At 40.2% G+C, this 15,342-nt stretch overlaps 1 protein-coding gene across 1 annotated transcript; it reads left to right on the plus strand.

Annotated features, from left to right (window-relative positions):
- Window positions 1–294: 294 nt before the first annotated feature.
- Window positions 295–15,342, plus strand: c6.2 (complement component 6, duplicate 2). The gene is made up of 18 exons (XM_084745378.1): window positions 295–609; window positions 1,746–1,920; window positions 3,085–3,241; window positions 4,672–4,816; window positions 5,041–5,182; window positions 6,586–6,724; window positions 7,822–8,022; window positions 8,182–8,425; window positions 8,526–8,648; window positions 8,761–8,927; window positions 9,038–9,263; window positions 9,938–10,106; window positions 10,293–10,404; window positions 11,470–11,602; window positions 11,744–11,938; window positions 12,110–12,197; window positions 12,419–12,663; window positions 15,107–15,342. Exons 2-18 carry the CDS (start codon window positions 1,775–1,777, stop codon window positions 15,283–15,285), a joined length of 2,811 nt encoding a protein of 936 aa, XP_084601504.1. The 5' UTR covers window positions 295–609; window positions 1,746–1,774; the 3' UTR covers window positions 15,286–15,342.

Genomic DNA, 15,342 nt, shown 5'->3' on the forward strand with positions numbered 1-15,342 from the left:
CAGTCATTTACTGCACTACAATCTGTTTTTTTCAGTATAAGCAGAAAAATTCTGTATATTTCTTTTGTTTCAGTTATAGATTCGGTTTTACACAACAGGCTGAAATCACTTAACACGGACCAGTTGCATTTGTGTTACTTGGACAGTGGAAGATAATTACGTTTCTCCTCCTCAGTATCTCAAACTGTCAAGTCTCAAACACAAAACATCTGGTTTGTGTTTCGGCATGCTGGACACGCCAGAGCTCCTCACTTCCCGTAACGACGAGAGACAAGAGGGTTGCATAAGAACTTAATGTGCTGCTCTGTTTTTTTGCTTGTTTGAAACAACAAGTGAAAGTAAAGGTAAAAATGTCTTGGAACAAGGATTGTGCAATGTAAGTTAAAAAAAACAAAAAAAACACACACACACCAGTTGTGTGTGAGGTGGGGGGATATATTGCTGCTGGCCACTCAGACACAGACCTCCAGTCAGATTCAGCTCTGTCTGCAGTGCAGAGTCGACTTGGTGAGAAGACTCTTAACTGGTCAAACATACAGTCAAACACAGCAGCTAGTGAAGTACAAGATTTAATATCTGCTGAAGAGGACGTCAGGCACATTATATGTGGTGAGTCAGATTTTTCTATATTAAGACGTTTTTCTGTAATATTTTATCAAATGAACTATTGCAGAAACAATTATTCAGTCAACTTAACATTTTACTTGTAACATGCATGTTGAAACCTAAACCATGACTATTTATTTATTCTCTTTTGTCTTTTTCTTATTAAATGCACTTAAATGCATCATGTAAAAACTGAATTCATTCTATTTATGCAATGTGCTGAAACTAAAATATACCTTGGTTCCCTAAAAGGCTTTTATGTGCATCAAACTTATATGTAGTTTATGCAAAACATGCTGTAATTTTGCATATAGAACTTTAGAAACAGGGTTAAATGAATCACTTTGGTATGTCGGAGAACAAAACATTGAAAAGGGAAAGTGGCGTTCGCTGGAGGCTGCAGTGAAGTGAAGTGCTGCAGCATTTCAAACTGCCATGAATAGAGTGCAGTAGATTTGAGTTTAGAGTTTGGGATGACTTCACAGTCCAGTCATCACACTGAAAAAACAAGAAAGTTGAGAAACAGTATATTTTTGAGTGACTCAAACTCTTTAGTTTTTAAAAAGTTTTAGAAACTTATAAAGTTTTGTTGAGATAATTTACCTTTCTACTTTAGATAAACTTGAATCTTTGAGTTAAAACCTCAAAATAATTGTATTCCAAAAATTGTTGAGTAAATAACTTGAAGTAAAAGTGAATAATGGTTAATAAAATAATATGTTTTTGATTGCAACCAGCACCCAAATAATGACAAATTAGACTCACAGCTCACTGTCACCAGTTCTTGATGTACGATTTTTTGTGGGAGTTCTTAAACTAAAAGATTCAAGTTTATCTAACGAAGAAAAGTTAAGTATCTCAACAAAAGACTGTAGCTAAATTATGAATTTTCTCAGCTTGTCTTTTTTTTTTTTTTACAGTCATGTTCACATATTCACAAAAGTTTGTTGGGGGAATAAATATTGTTAGATTTTAACCTGTTTATTATGCTGATATTTTATAGTGTTTATTTTACTGTACAATAAATAATGGGTATAATAAAATTCAAGAAATAGTAATGAAAAATGAAATAAATAACTATGGTAACTATGGTAATTAAATGGTGGTTGATTTTGACCTGGTCATCAAATTCTTTTCAGAGGAGGAGGAACCAGTCTGAACGTCCCTGATGGCTCCTTCCAGTCGGTTGGTCCTGCTGCTGCAGCTGCTCAGCTGGATGTCAGTTGGTCTGGCCTGTTTCTGTGAAAAGTACCCCTGGGGATCCTGGTCCGCCTGTTCCAGGACCTGCAACCACGGCACACAGTACAGACAGAGGTGAGAAACACTGACAGAGGTGAGACATTAGAGACAAGTTAGACACAGCACAGACGCAGGTGAATGGAACAGGAACATGTGACAGAACAGACACTGATGACAACACAGACACAGATAAGTCACAGACACTTGTGAGACAACACAGGCATATGTAAGACAGCACAGAGACAACACAGGACAAGTGACACAGGACAGACATGGGCAAGATGCAGTATTGACGCAGTTGAGACAAAGCAGTGACACATCACAGACACATGTAACACAGCACAGACATGTGAGACATAACACAAACACATGCAACACAGCACAGACACAGGAGGGACACAGCACAGATACATGTGTAAGATAGCCCAGCCACAATAATGCAGCACAGACACATGTAACAAAGCAGAGACACATGTAACAAAGCACAGACATGGGTAAGACAGCATAGATACAGTTAAGACACAGCACAAACACAGCACAGACACATGCAACATAGCACAGACACAGGTGACACAGCACAGACACATGTAACAGCACAGACATAGGTAACACAACACAGATATAGGTAAGACAGCACAGATACAGTTAAGACAGTACAGACACATGTAACATAGCAGAGACACATGTAACAAATCACAGACATAGGTAAGACAGCATAGATACAGTTAAGACGCAGCACAGACGCATGTGACATAGCACAGACATAGGTAAGACAGCACAGACACACGTAACACAGCACATACACAGGTGATACAGCACAGACACATGTAACACTGCACAGACAGGTAAGACAGCACAGACACAGCACAGACACATGTAACACAGCAGAGACACATGCAACATAGCAGGGACACATGTAACATAGCACAGACATAGGTAAGACGGCACAGACACAGGTGACACAGCACAGATACAGTTATGACACAGCACAGACACATATAAGACACAGGTGAGCTTTTGAGGCCAGAATTAGGAGTCTAGCGTTTTGTGTTCTGCTTTTTGCAAATCATTTTGCAAATATTGTGAAAATAGCTAAGCAATTGTGAAATACTGTAGTCAATAATTATTTTTATTTCTGCTGCTGTTTTCAGTTATTGTTGTGAAATACAAAGACCTAATCCACATGATGCTAACAGCTGCTGTATATATATGAAAGTGACGTTAATACTTTTTTGACAGGGCATTTCAGTATGATGAATATTACTGGAAGGCCAGCTGTGGTTATCTGTGTCTGAAACAGGAGAGCAGAGCTTGTAACCAGCAGAGCTGTGCAATCAACTGCCTGCTGGGAGAATTCGGGCCTTGGTCTGACTGTTCACCCTGCGCCAAGAAACAGGCAAGAAACATAATTCACGCAGCAAAACCCTGACATGTTCCGTCCCATAATGCATCACAAAAGTGACAAAATAAAGTACACTCAGTGCTGTTGATGGACACATGCACAAATAGAGGAGCAGCTCACAGCCAGAAAACATTAAAATAACTTGCAGATGGTGGTGAGACCGCTCCAGGAATATCTTATAAAATAAAAATGAAGTACTTAAACTTTTGGAGGGAAAGAAACGACCAACACTTTCCTGACAAAATAATATAAGTGGTCCTCTGGTTCCTGAGCATCAGATCGGTATTGCATCGTCTTTATTCTGTGAATGAAGCTTTATTTTTCAGTTGGACGTTTAACTGAGAGTGTCATTCCAAAGATACACTTGGATATATCACCATCAACTCATTTATAAAGCGAACATGCAAGTCTGTCTAGATTACTTTTAACATGATGAACAAAATCCAGATTACCTATTTCATTTTTCCCATCTTACACTACAACATCAGCCTGTATTCATTACAGTGTTATTAAACTTTTGTATGGTTCTGATTAGGTACTGGCAGCACTTGATTAAAGTTAATGATACAGGAAACCATCATCTTTAACTAACCAGAACCAGAATGCTTTTGTTGCCCAAACGAAGCCACTGAGGATGCAAACTGCCAACACTGGCTTTTTGCTTTTTATGTCCACTTTACCTGCAGCTTCAGTGTGCATAAAAACATCTGTGAACATAATCCAGGCAGCAACTTGTTTGTCACCGAAATGTATTTGAAAAAACAAATTAGTACTATATAAGTGTCCTTTGCTATGTTTGACTGAGCACAAAAAAGGACACTGCATTGTTTCACATTCACTGTCAATTACATTTTCAAAATTTTATATCACAATTACATGGTCTTTTTTCTGCGGGTTTTGTTCATAAAAGTATTGATTCCACCAGCAGGCTCACTGACTCTTGACATCAGCAACAGCCTTAAAAAAAATTCACATGAATTTGTCTGTAATTGTAAAATATTCCCTGAGACAATCCCAAGGAGTATACGACCCTTCTGCCAAGAAATAAATGAGGTTCTCAGAAAAACAAACACAAAACAATACTTAAAAAAGGAAAGGGGGGGACAAGTCCTTTGATAGTATGTCTTATGATGAGCAGTTCCATATTTTATTGTCAGTTCTGTCAAGGATAATTTGAAAAAGCTCCTCTCTTTGCAAGAAAGATTTGAATTTTGTGAGAAACTTGAGCAAGTTCCTTTTCTTTTTTTCAGAATTTGGGCGTCCTTTAAGAAACTGCACATTCATCTCTACTTCTGTCTCTTCTTCTCTCTTTTCTTTTTTTTTTTACAATGACCAGTTTCAATTGATGATCACTGAGTTGGTGAATGACAGGGTTTCGAAGGGAATGAATCATAATCTCAGTCTGTCTCACATCGTTGCCACAGTTTCGGACACGGTCTGTCCTGAGGCCGTCTCAGTTTGGCGGAGCGGCCTGCAGCGAGGAGCTGACAGAGGACAGACCCTGTCATCCCTCCAAAGAGTGCAAGTTACCACCCATCGACTGCAGAGACAAATTTAAGTGTGATAATGGTAAGTAGACCTTCAATCCTCTAAATGTGGTGTTGTTTTTATTTTTAAAATTGATTTCATGATAAGTTTTCCAGCCAACTGAGGGAATCAAATGAGATCTTTTCAGACACTGATCTGCTCTCACAACACTTGTACACACACACACACACACACACACACACACACACACAGATAAAGACACATACCGACATTTTATCATCTACAAAAAAACCTTTCTGCTGCAGGACGCTGCATCAACTCAACGCTCACGTGCAACCATCAGAACGACTGTGGAGATAACTCTGATGAGAGAGACTGTGTCGACTTCACAACGGTGTGTCCGGCGGACAAGAGGCCGGCCCCCGGGGCTGACCTGGTGGGAAATGGGTAAGCTGAAGGTCAAAAGGTCACTGCTGTGCCTAAACACGCCAACATTTCTCTTCTCCTCTTCTGTCACATTCCAACGTTGTTCTAACTTCCAGCTCGTCTGATACAGTCATTCCCAGAAGCTGTAGTTGTGATCCCCACAGTTAAATAATATTCAGAGAATCCCACTAAGATAAGAATAAAATGATAAAGAAATAAAATATCTTCTTCCACAGTCTCCAGTACACTATTTATAAAACATTTTAAAGGTGTATATTGTTTTACTAATGAGAGGATACAAAAACAGTAAGATGGCCTGTTAACTCAGTCTTAATGCATGAATAACTCATTTATAATGTCTTAAACATGAATATATGTTTTAAATAACATGTATCAAGATAATATAAGGTGACGCGAAAATGACACTAAAAATCTTCGTTCATTTATGCACAAATGATCTCTTCCCCAGATTTAATGGTGAGGCCTGCCGTGAACTAGGTCACGATGGTTTGTCATTTTTAAAAAGTGGGTCTCTAGAAAAAAAGTTTTGGAAACTAGTGGCCCTACATTTCAATTTGTGACGCTGTACGTCAGCAGTGGAAGTTAGACATAATAAAAATATGCAATGTCTGGGTAAATTTTTAAAATAAAGCCACAAAAAACTACTTGCGCAGGTTTAGGGAAATATCATTGTTTGGGTTAAAATCAGTACATTAGTTCTGTAAGTTCACATACATAACATACGTGTGTTATGCAAATTACCAAGGCTACATTTTATAACTTACGTTACATAACTTAAGTAACATCTTAAGGCTCATTTACGCCCCGTTTACATATGAAAAGACACATATGTTTTAAACAGAATAAGCGTCAGTGCTCACATACTTCCATGTGTCCTTTACATTGACATGGATGTTCAGCAATACATCCACTAGAGGGCGCAGCTCAAAGTCAGTCCTGCACAACTGTCAAAAGTTTCTGACAACAGCGAACACGGCGACGCCTGGATTCGTGATCTCATGAATCCAGGTGCCTCACAAGATTAACTGACATCAAAAAAATTCAATACATATATTCCAAAATTTGTTTACATATATAAAATAAATAATTTGTGATTAAGATTTAAGTTAAGATATTTCAGCTGAACAATAAGCTAACAGTAAATATAAGATTAATTTTTAACGGTTGACATTACCTCAATTATTTGAGATAATTATAAATACAACACGTAACAAACAATATTTAACATAAACATAAGTATAGTATCTTATCTTATGGTCAACGCTCTGATTTGTTGCTCCACCTTACTGCTCTACAATTTCTCTTATCAGTAATAATCTGATGTCATCAGCCAATAATATCACCTGTGTATTGTTGTCATTTAGTGCTTATTGTAAAGAAAAGTCAATGATTTGTGTTTGCAGGTTTGATGCCCTGGCAGAGGAGCAGAGGGGAGCAGTACTGGACAACATGTTTATGGGAGGAACTTGCGACATCAAGAGGCCTCGGAGCACACTGCTCTACCACAGGGTCCCTCACAACTTTGCCAGCTTTGACATTAAGGTAGTGTTATTAATTGTACCAGAATAATAGTGACAGAGAATTGTCCACAGTAATGTTACGTGCATGTTATCCTACACAATCAGTGCTGAGTACAGACCAGAAGCTGACATTCATGCTGTAGAAAAAAGTGTGCTGATGTAGCACAGAAAAAAGCAATGGCTGCTCTCCAAAGAGCCATTGTGAAGTTTTCAGTGTGGTGGCTCTGGCCCTCGCTATCTCAGTAGTGCCTGACTCCGCCTAACGTCCTAGTTGCCCAACCTACCTATTGGCTAGCCACGTGTAACGGTACCCACCTGCCACTTAAAGCATGGCCTGACATTGAGTGTGTTGCAACCATTTGTTGTGTTGCTGTCATCTTTGCTCACGACTTATAAGTTGAAATGAAATAAAATAGTTATCAAGGCTTATTGCACCCTATTATATATTGGTTGAACAGTATAAGAACCAAGACCAACCAACCAAATATCTCATGGTGGCTTATTTTAACACTCTTACATTACTTAATTATCAAATAAAGTACATTAAACAAGTAAAAATTAAACTTCACGCATCCATTAACATGATTACATTGTTCCCAGATCGTTAATGACTTTTTCAGGCCATATTTGTGGTGAGAGATGATGGAGCTGAACCATGTGACAAAGAAAAAGAAGGGAAAAAGGGATCAAGCACTGCTTCAAGAGAGCCATGTGACAAATTCAAACGTTGCTATTAGTTTCTTTAAGTTCCTGCCTCATTTTTAATGCATCACACCATAACTGAAGATGTACCAAGCAACAAAAAAAGTGTGCTTCTGTTTAAAGAAAAACGGTATCAGTAAGAAAAAGGTATCGTTTTAACACCGTATCAGAAAAAACCTAAGCTAGGCCCTATACCAATGATAGTAATCATATCACATTCATAAAGGGTCAGTAGCCTACATTAATTAAGTTCAGCTGAGGATTCAGTGTAATAATTTGAAATCAGTGGTTTGCAGAGGATCTTATTCCAGCATTGGCTTTACTAAGACAGATAAACACTTTTAAAAAGTACAGTTTTATTTTCGTTGATACTGTTCTTTCTGATCTGTAATTTATGACGTGCTTGTGCTTGTAAAGGCTGCAGTGGTGGAGGACTTCAGCACCGAGCCCCAGCCGCTGAACACTGACTCTTTCGATCTAAAGACGGGTTCGAGTGTGACCAGCGGTCGAGATGACAACAGGGGGTTCCTATTTCTTTTATTCCCCCTGTTTTTCAGTAGGAGTTCTGGGCATTTCTACAGCTCTAACAAGGAAGCGTTTGAGGCTTCAAAGAAAACCGTGAGAGACTCAGACTACACACACACACTTTTGTAGTGATATTCCTGTGAGGATCTTCATCCACATAAAGCATTCCCTGATCCCCCAATCTTTACGTAAACCTTCTTCTTCATCGTTTCCTTCCTCTTCTCTGTCATTTCCAATCTTTCCCTCCGAAAGGACTCCAAGTTTTTACGGGTGAACCAGGCTCTACCGGTGTCCACTTTCAAGGTGAAGGACCAGGGAGACCTTGTCCTGTCACTACCTTTCCTCCAGTTCCTTCATGCACTTCCTCTCGACTATAACTACGCCCTCTACAGGGAGATCTTCCAGCGCTTTGGTACGCACTACTACGGCTCAGGGATACTGGGAGGCAACTATGACATGTTGTACCAGTACAGCCGAGAGGAACTCAAGAGTACAGGTACAATAGCACAGCCGTACAGTGCTACATGATGTTTTATTTTCAGTTCCTTTGTTCCTTTTTCTGTATCATGTTGCTCTACACTCTTCCACTCCAACAGTTCAAACAGAAGAGCAGATCAAAACCTGCCTGCGCTCTGAGGTCGCCTGGACTATCATCCTCTACACCGAATACAGGAGTGTATCCCGATGCAGTGACAACAGGATGACTGAGAAATATGAAGGTTTCTTCCAAAATCTGCAAGAAAGCACACCTTGTTTATTCACACTCTACTTGTTATTAAATTATTGTTTCCTTCCTTCCTCCCTCTTTCCTCAAACATTTCCTTGGTCCAGGCTCATACGTTCGAGCATCAATGAAGACCTTCTCTATGGTGAAAGGAGGTCGACCCAGAGAGGCAGCAGCTTTGGCCTGGGGGGGGCAGGGCTCACTTCCTGACCAAACAGCCTACAAGAACTGGGCCAAGTCTGTTGTTGAAAACCCTGTTGTGGTCGAGAGCAAGGTTAAATCAAGCACCACTGAAATGTCTTGCAGAGAATTCAAAAACAGTAAGTCTACAAAAAGCTGACGGTGCATGTGTGTGTGTGTGTGTGTGTGTGTGTGTTTGTCCAGGTGCTCCCCATCATAGATCTGGTTCGGGGGATCCCTTGTGCTGTCACAAAGAGGAGACACCTGAGGAAGGCCCTGCTGCAGTACATGGATGAGTTTGATACCTGCAAGTGCGCTCCCTGCCCCAACAACGCCAAGCCGGTTCTCTCCGGCACAGAATGCAAGTGTGTTTGCCAGACCGGCACGTATGGCGCCAACTGTGAGACACGAGCTCCTGACTACACTTCAGGTACAGTAGGACAGCTGCAGAACACAGTATGTTTGATGCTCACGTTAAGTTAAGAAAACACTGTTGTTGGGCGATGAAGTATTTTTCCCCTGTTCTGAATTCCCACTTTTTTACCCCTAACCTTAACCCTTTCCATCGATGTACAATCACCCAAAAATAAGAATTTTATTGACCGATACCATTGGAATGCTGATGTTGTCATGCATCCCTAGAACTGATGATTCAACCCTGAGGGTCCTATCTTACACCTGCTGCAAAGCAGATGCACCAATGGTATCTTAAACAAGCACAGTTGCCATTTTTGCCACGTCTGCAGGATAGCAAATGAACTTGCACCCTGTCTGTGTGGTATTGGTGGGAGGTCTAAAAATGAAGGCAAAGTGAAGGCATGGCCAGGCACATTTGCTATCTTGTGCACAGCGCATCAGGGTCAAAACCACTTGTGAAAGGAACACAGCTTTTACTGCAAGAACTACTGGTGGAAATATTCTAAAACTTGCAGATTCATCAATATTAGCTTAGTTCTATCAAACACTACTGTGACATGTGGAGAATGATGCAGCCTGCTAGCTGCAGTTTTAAAGCTAGAATGTGATTCCATATATACACACTGATTGTGACCAGGTATGCTGATGTTCACATTGGAAATGTGGTTGTATGTGTAATCTACACAGAGGAAGTGGATGGTTACTGGAGCTGCTGGGGGCCGTGGAGCCGCTGCGGAAACTCAATGAAGAGACATCGAACGCGGCGGTGTGATAATCCCACCCCCCTCAGAGGGGGCAAACCCTGCCCGGGTAACACCAGACAAGAGGAAGCCTGTTATATCTCCATCTTTGAAAAGTAGGATATTTGCTTAAAATAAGAGTGCGATTCTAACATTATCACTTTTTTTTACACAAACCACAGGTTTCCTGTTGCTGCTTTAGATATTTACATCTAAAATTTACTGTCTAGGCTGTATTTTGTCTTCATTTAACACACACTGTATGAGTATAGCTTTTGGATTCACTATATTTTGGTGTCCAGACAGGACACCTGTGAGAACGATGATGACTACACTGTGGGCTGGAGGGACGAGCTGCCTCCTGGTGTGGAGGGCTGTGTGAGGCCACAGAGGCCCGCCAACAGCTTCCTCAGGGTAAACACTAACCCTCCAACCCTCCAGGAGCTTGTCCACAGCCAGTCTCGCATACCACTACACCCATCAGCCTCATATTTTCTATGTACATTTATAACCGTATGCTCAAGGACCTCTTTTTTTGAAAAATCTTGAAACACTTATTTTATTGGCCGTTCCTTTTTATCCCGACCGGTGACTAGAACTTTAATCAGGCCTGAAAAGTTGAGGCCAGCAAGCCCGACAAAATTCTGCCCGAAACGGACCGTTAGCATACTTCAGCCCGAACCTGACTGAAGCCCGACACTTTCTCAACAAGCTTCACTCTATGTACCAAACAGTAGGAGCTGACAGCGACATTTTGTTAGCCACCGTCTCCACTGTGCACATCCTAAGTGTCTCAAAATGACAACAAATTATCACTTTCTACCTTTCAATTATTTACTGTATCAGAGTTATGACTCGTCACAATTCTGATCATATGAAACTGTTATTATCTGATGCGATGTCAAAGATATAAAGTGCAGAAGAAGTGAGGAATGAGGAGACAGAGGGAAATCTGGAAAAAAGTAAGGAACAAATGGTAGGAGGAAATTAAGAAAGAAGGAAAGAGAAAAAGTGGAGTTGTAGAAGAATGGATGGAGAATAACAAATACAGCCAGACAGATTTATCAGTTGATATTACTGGCCCAGTGTTAACCTAGTACAGCAAAATCAGTCTATATTGGTATCAACGTATAAATTGTTTGATATTTTTTTTACTGAATGTAATGTAGATTTATATTTTTTTTATTTTTATAGACCACATTTTATGTTTATTTAGATAATACACATTTATGTATATTTGATCCTTTCTTGTAATTCAAGTTGTTTCTTTATAGAAACTTAATCATTAAAAATAGAAGTAAGAGTTTACCCTTTCAGTGCCTTAAAGTCATTTTGGATTTTATATACGTAATAAAATATGTCAGATATTGGAATTTGTTTTACCCTCAAAATCAAGTAGCAGTCAAGCTCTACTATGAAAACTAAATAACAACTACTATTAAAACTTTTCTTGTATTTTTAAACCTCTTCCACACACAGAAAGCAAAGCAGTATTATGACTTTGGTGAGGAGGAGGAGTTCCTGTGCTACACTGGATTTGACCTGGATGGTTTTCAGTTCATCACCTGTCGTCCTGATGGAACGTGGAGTGAACCAACCGGGAGCTGCATCAGTAAGTCTGTTTTCTCTCCAGGAAACTTATTTTTCTGTAATGTTAGTCTCCGCAAACACAAGTAACCATTAAGGTAAACTTGGATATTCCTGCCGTTAATATTTCAAAGTTAGTTTAAAATCTGTCCTCCTGTGCTTGTAGGGAAACTGTGCCTTCCTCCTGACATCCCTGACGACATGACGCTGTCCCCCGACAAAGACCAGTACAGAGTGGGGGAATCGGTGAATTTGAACTGTGTTGACCCCACCATGTTACCAGTGCCATCAAGTTTCTACAGATGCAGCGACAGCCTCGCCTGGGAGCCTCCGTTAGCCACTGACCTACGCTGCTCTAATGGTACAGTACTGATTCTGAGCTCCCACAGTCACAGCAAGTTAGTTGATTTCGCCTATGGAGTTCGGTTAGGCTTGGAGAGAGCAATATTTGGCCCAAATGAACAGCAGTTTTCTGTCAGAGAAGGCTGTCTGATGGCAAATCAAAGACTGTCTGTGTATTTCCTGTATGTAGAGGAGCCGTTTGTTCCTGAAAGTCAGTGTCGTCCAGGAGAGAAACTGCAGAACTCTCAATGCGTCTGTATTGAACGGGAGAGCTGTCTGTAAGTTTTATGAATTATTTTTAAAAGTGTACTATCAGTTGCGTTTGATCCATGAATTGTGGTACAAAAACATTTTTGTCTTGTACACACTTTTTGAATGTTAATCATAAAACAACTCTTTGTGAAATATATGGGGAATTTAGTATGTGGAATGTATTACTGTCTTTTATCAGCACATGACTGACCTTTGTGTGTGTGTGTGTGTGTGTGTATGCGTGCAGTTCACAACCAGCAAGTCTCTGCGTCCTGAACACAGACATCGGCGTCACCGTGCCAATGTCCCTGTGTTCCTTCCATGCCGGGCGTTGCCACGGTGATCCGTTCTTCTTTGTCAACGACGGCGAGTGTGACACCGACGATTTGGCCAAACTGGAGTGGGTCAAGTTCAGAGCCCAGATGTCCTCCAAGAGCTCCGTTCAGGAGGCCTGCGATCTTGACACCTGTTACGAATGGGAGACCTGCACTGGTGAGTTTGATTTTTACATTCAGTTTTATGTTTGATGTGGTTTAGCTTTAATAGTTTAGTATAAAATTCAGTTTATTTTTTTACAAACTGGGTTTTACTTTTGCCATCCTTCTGATAGATTATAATAAGATTTTACTGTATAAGTCAACCTCATTTTTAACCCTGGACATCATGATTTTATGGGGTGGGTGCATCATTACATAATTACAGTTGTGTATAAACATTGCTGCAAATCTGGAACTTGAGATATGTTTTTTGTATAGAGATACAGATGGGTGACATTAATAAAGTTTAATTGCTGAAAACAGACACATTTTTGAAAGATCTCAAGTAAAACCATATTATCTAAACTAACTTTTTGTGCCCAAGGCACACCCAAATTCTCAAGGAACACCTGTATTCATATCCATTTAAAAAATAAGGCTTGCATGAATCAGGGCATTTGATGTGTCACAGTCTAATAATTATAATTATTATAATTATAAATTAAAATAATTGTAAACCATCCAGCAACAGTGCAAACAGCAAAAACTGGGGGTTTTAACAATTTGTTCCTCTGTATTGGGAAATTAGTACAGTGTATAATATATTAGAAATCCATAGTTGTATGATGCAATAATAATGTGTGTTTGTCACACAATGCTAAGGCACAGCTGGACCTGCCTCACTGAACACAGCTGATCTAAATCATCTGAAAGCTAAAGTGAATGCACTTCAATGGAATCGTCTGACAATTTGTAAAAAAGGCATCTTCATTTTCCTTTCGAGAGTCAGATTAGAAGATCAGTACCACTCTCAAACCTGTCCATATGGTGCTACAGTTAGGACATGGCTTAGCTTAGGACAAAAAATGGTTACAGGGAGAAAACCAGCTGGTCTGGTTTGGTCCAAAAGTAAATAACATCCACTTAGCAACACCTCCAAACCTCACATTTGTTTATTCTGTTGAAATACTTAAACGTAAAAAGGTCACTTGGTAGTTTTACCAGGTTATTTCTTAGTTGGTGCAGTCATTTATGAGTCCTGACATCACCATTTGGTTGCCAGGTAACAATCTGAGAGTCAAGAAAGTCATTGTTTCCTGCCCATTGATGTATTAAGAGAGTTAGATACAGACATTTATGTATTGTATTGCAGAGATGTCCATTGTAGGTAGCATGCTGACCAGCTAGACCCAGCCTGTTCTCTCTTGTAATACCACTTTATACCTCAAGAGGTGATAGTCCAGTCCCCCTGTAGTTTCAGATGGGAGATGTATCGAGCAGAGTGTTTACTACTTTTACAAGCTCTGAGCTTTTATAGTCTAATAAATTAAAAAAAAAAAAAAAAAGTAAAGTAAATATTTTTACACCGTTCACCTTCTGAATTCAGTTTTCTCTGTCTCACTGAAATAAGACAAACTTGCTTGCAAAACACACTTTAAACTTATCAGGATCGAAGCAAAGATCACCAAAAACATCTTGGTTTGTCTTTCCACTGTTCAACAATCACCAACTTTGGTTTGACTGAAAGTAAATTTTTTAGGTCACTGCATTAGTTGTGAAAATATTCTGGCTCCCTGTCACCTCCCTGATGCCCGACCTCCCTCTCGCTCCACTCCGTTTCACGTCTCTCCTGTCCCCACCTCGTCTATATCATCCCCGGAGTGAGAGACCTGGTCATGTAAAATCATCTCTGTACTGTATTCCCTGTCGTCAAGCCGGCCTGCATTGGTCTTGGAGGTTTCGTTCGATCATGGTCCAGCTGTGTTCACTGAGAGGCTGCTGAACCCTGCTTTGTTGCCCACTGTGTAAACATAACCACTCCGCTAGTGATCCAAGCTTTGACTCCATTCATAGTAGGTCTTCTACTGTAGCTGCACAGCTAACTGAACTGATGGTAGCTAGTAGGCTAGCTACAGGCAGGGGTTATTACAACAGAGTATAGTGAGCAGCAGTTAGTGGTCACTCTGGTGATATGCTGCCCCATGTTTGCTTGGAGTTACCTTTGACAGGTGGTCGTATTTTACATGTTGCTTCTTTAAAAATAAACTTTTATATCTGTGATGAGAAACACCAGTATGCATGTGCAGTGGGTTGAAAAGCTTTTTAGCATATGCACTTGCATAAACACTTTGCAAACTCATTGAGAGGCGTCCTGGAGTCCGATATCCAGTTCTGATAATGCATCCATGGTTAGCTTTTTAAGCAAAGCTAACTGTCTCCTGGTTGTCGTTTACTTTACAGAGACGGCTATGTGAGTCCTCGCAACCCTCTAATGTTTTAAGTCCACACTTTACAGTTTGGTGGTTGCATTTTAAACTTGCAACTGGTATTAAAACTGGTAGTGAAGTATTAAAACTTTATTAGGCGACACAGTGAACACAAATGAGGTTTGAATATTCACAAGACTTCACATATTACAACAAATGATTTTCCTAACGTGAGCTCACATCTGTCCTCAGCGTCTAAGTGTGTGTGCAGAGCGGCTCGGGACTGCCCCAAAACTCAGACTCACATGTTCTGTATGAAGCTGACCAGGACCCAGAGGACCCGCAGCATGGACCTTTGTTCTATGGCCGCCCTCAAATGTGCCAACTATCAGTTTGAGATTCTCAATGAAGGCAACTGTGAGTCCAGATGATCCTTCCAGAGTTTTTCTGTGCTGTTAAACTCCAACTCTGAATTCATCTAACAGCAG

Source organism: Lutjanus erythropterus, chromosome 20 (assembly GCF_056507025.1).
Source record: "Lutjanus erythropterus isolate fLutEry1 chromosome 20, fLutEry1.hap2, whole genome shotgun sequence".
Taxonomy (NCBI): Eukaryota; Metazoa; Chordata; class Actinopteri; order Lutjaniformes; family Lutjanidae; genus Lutjanus; species Lutjanus erythropterus.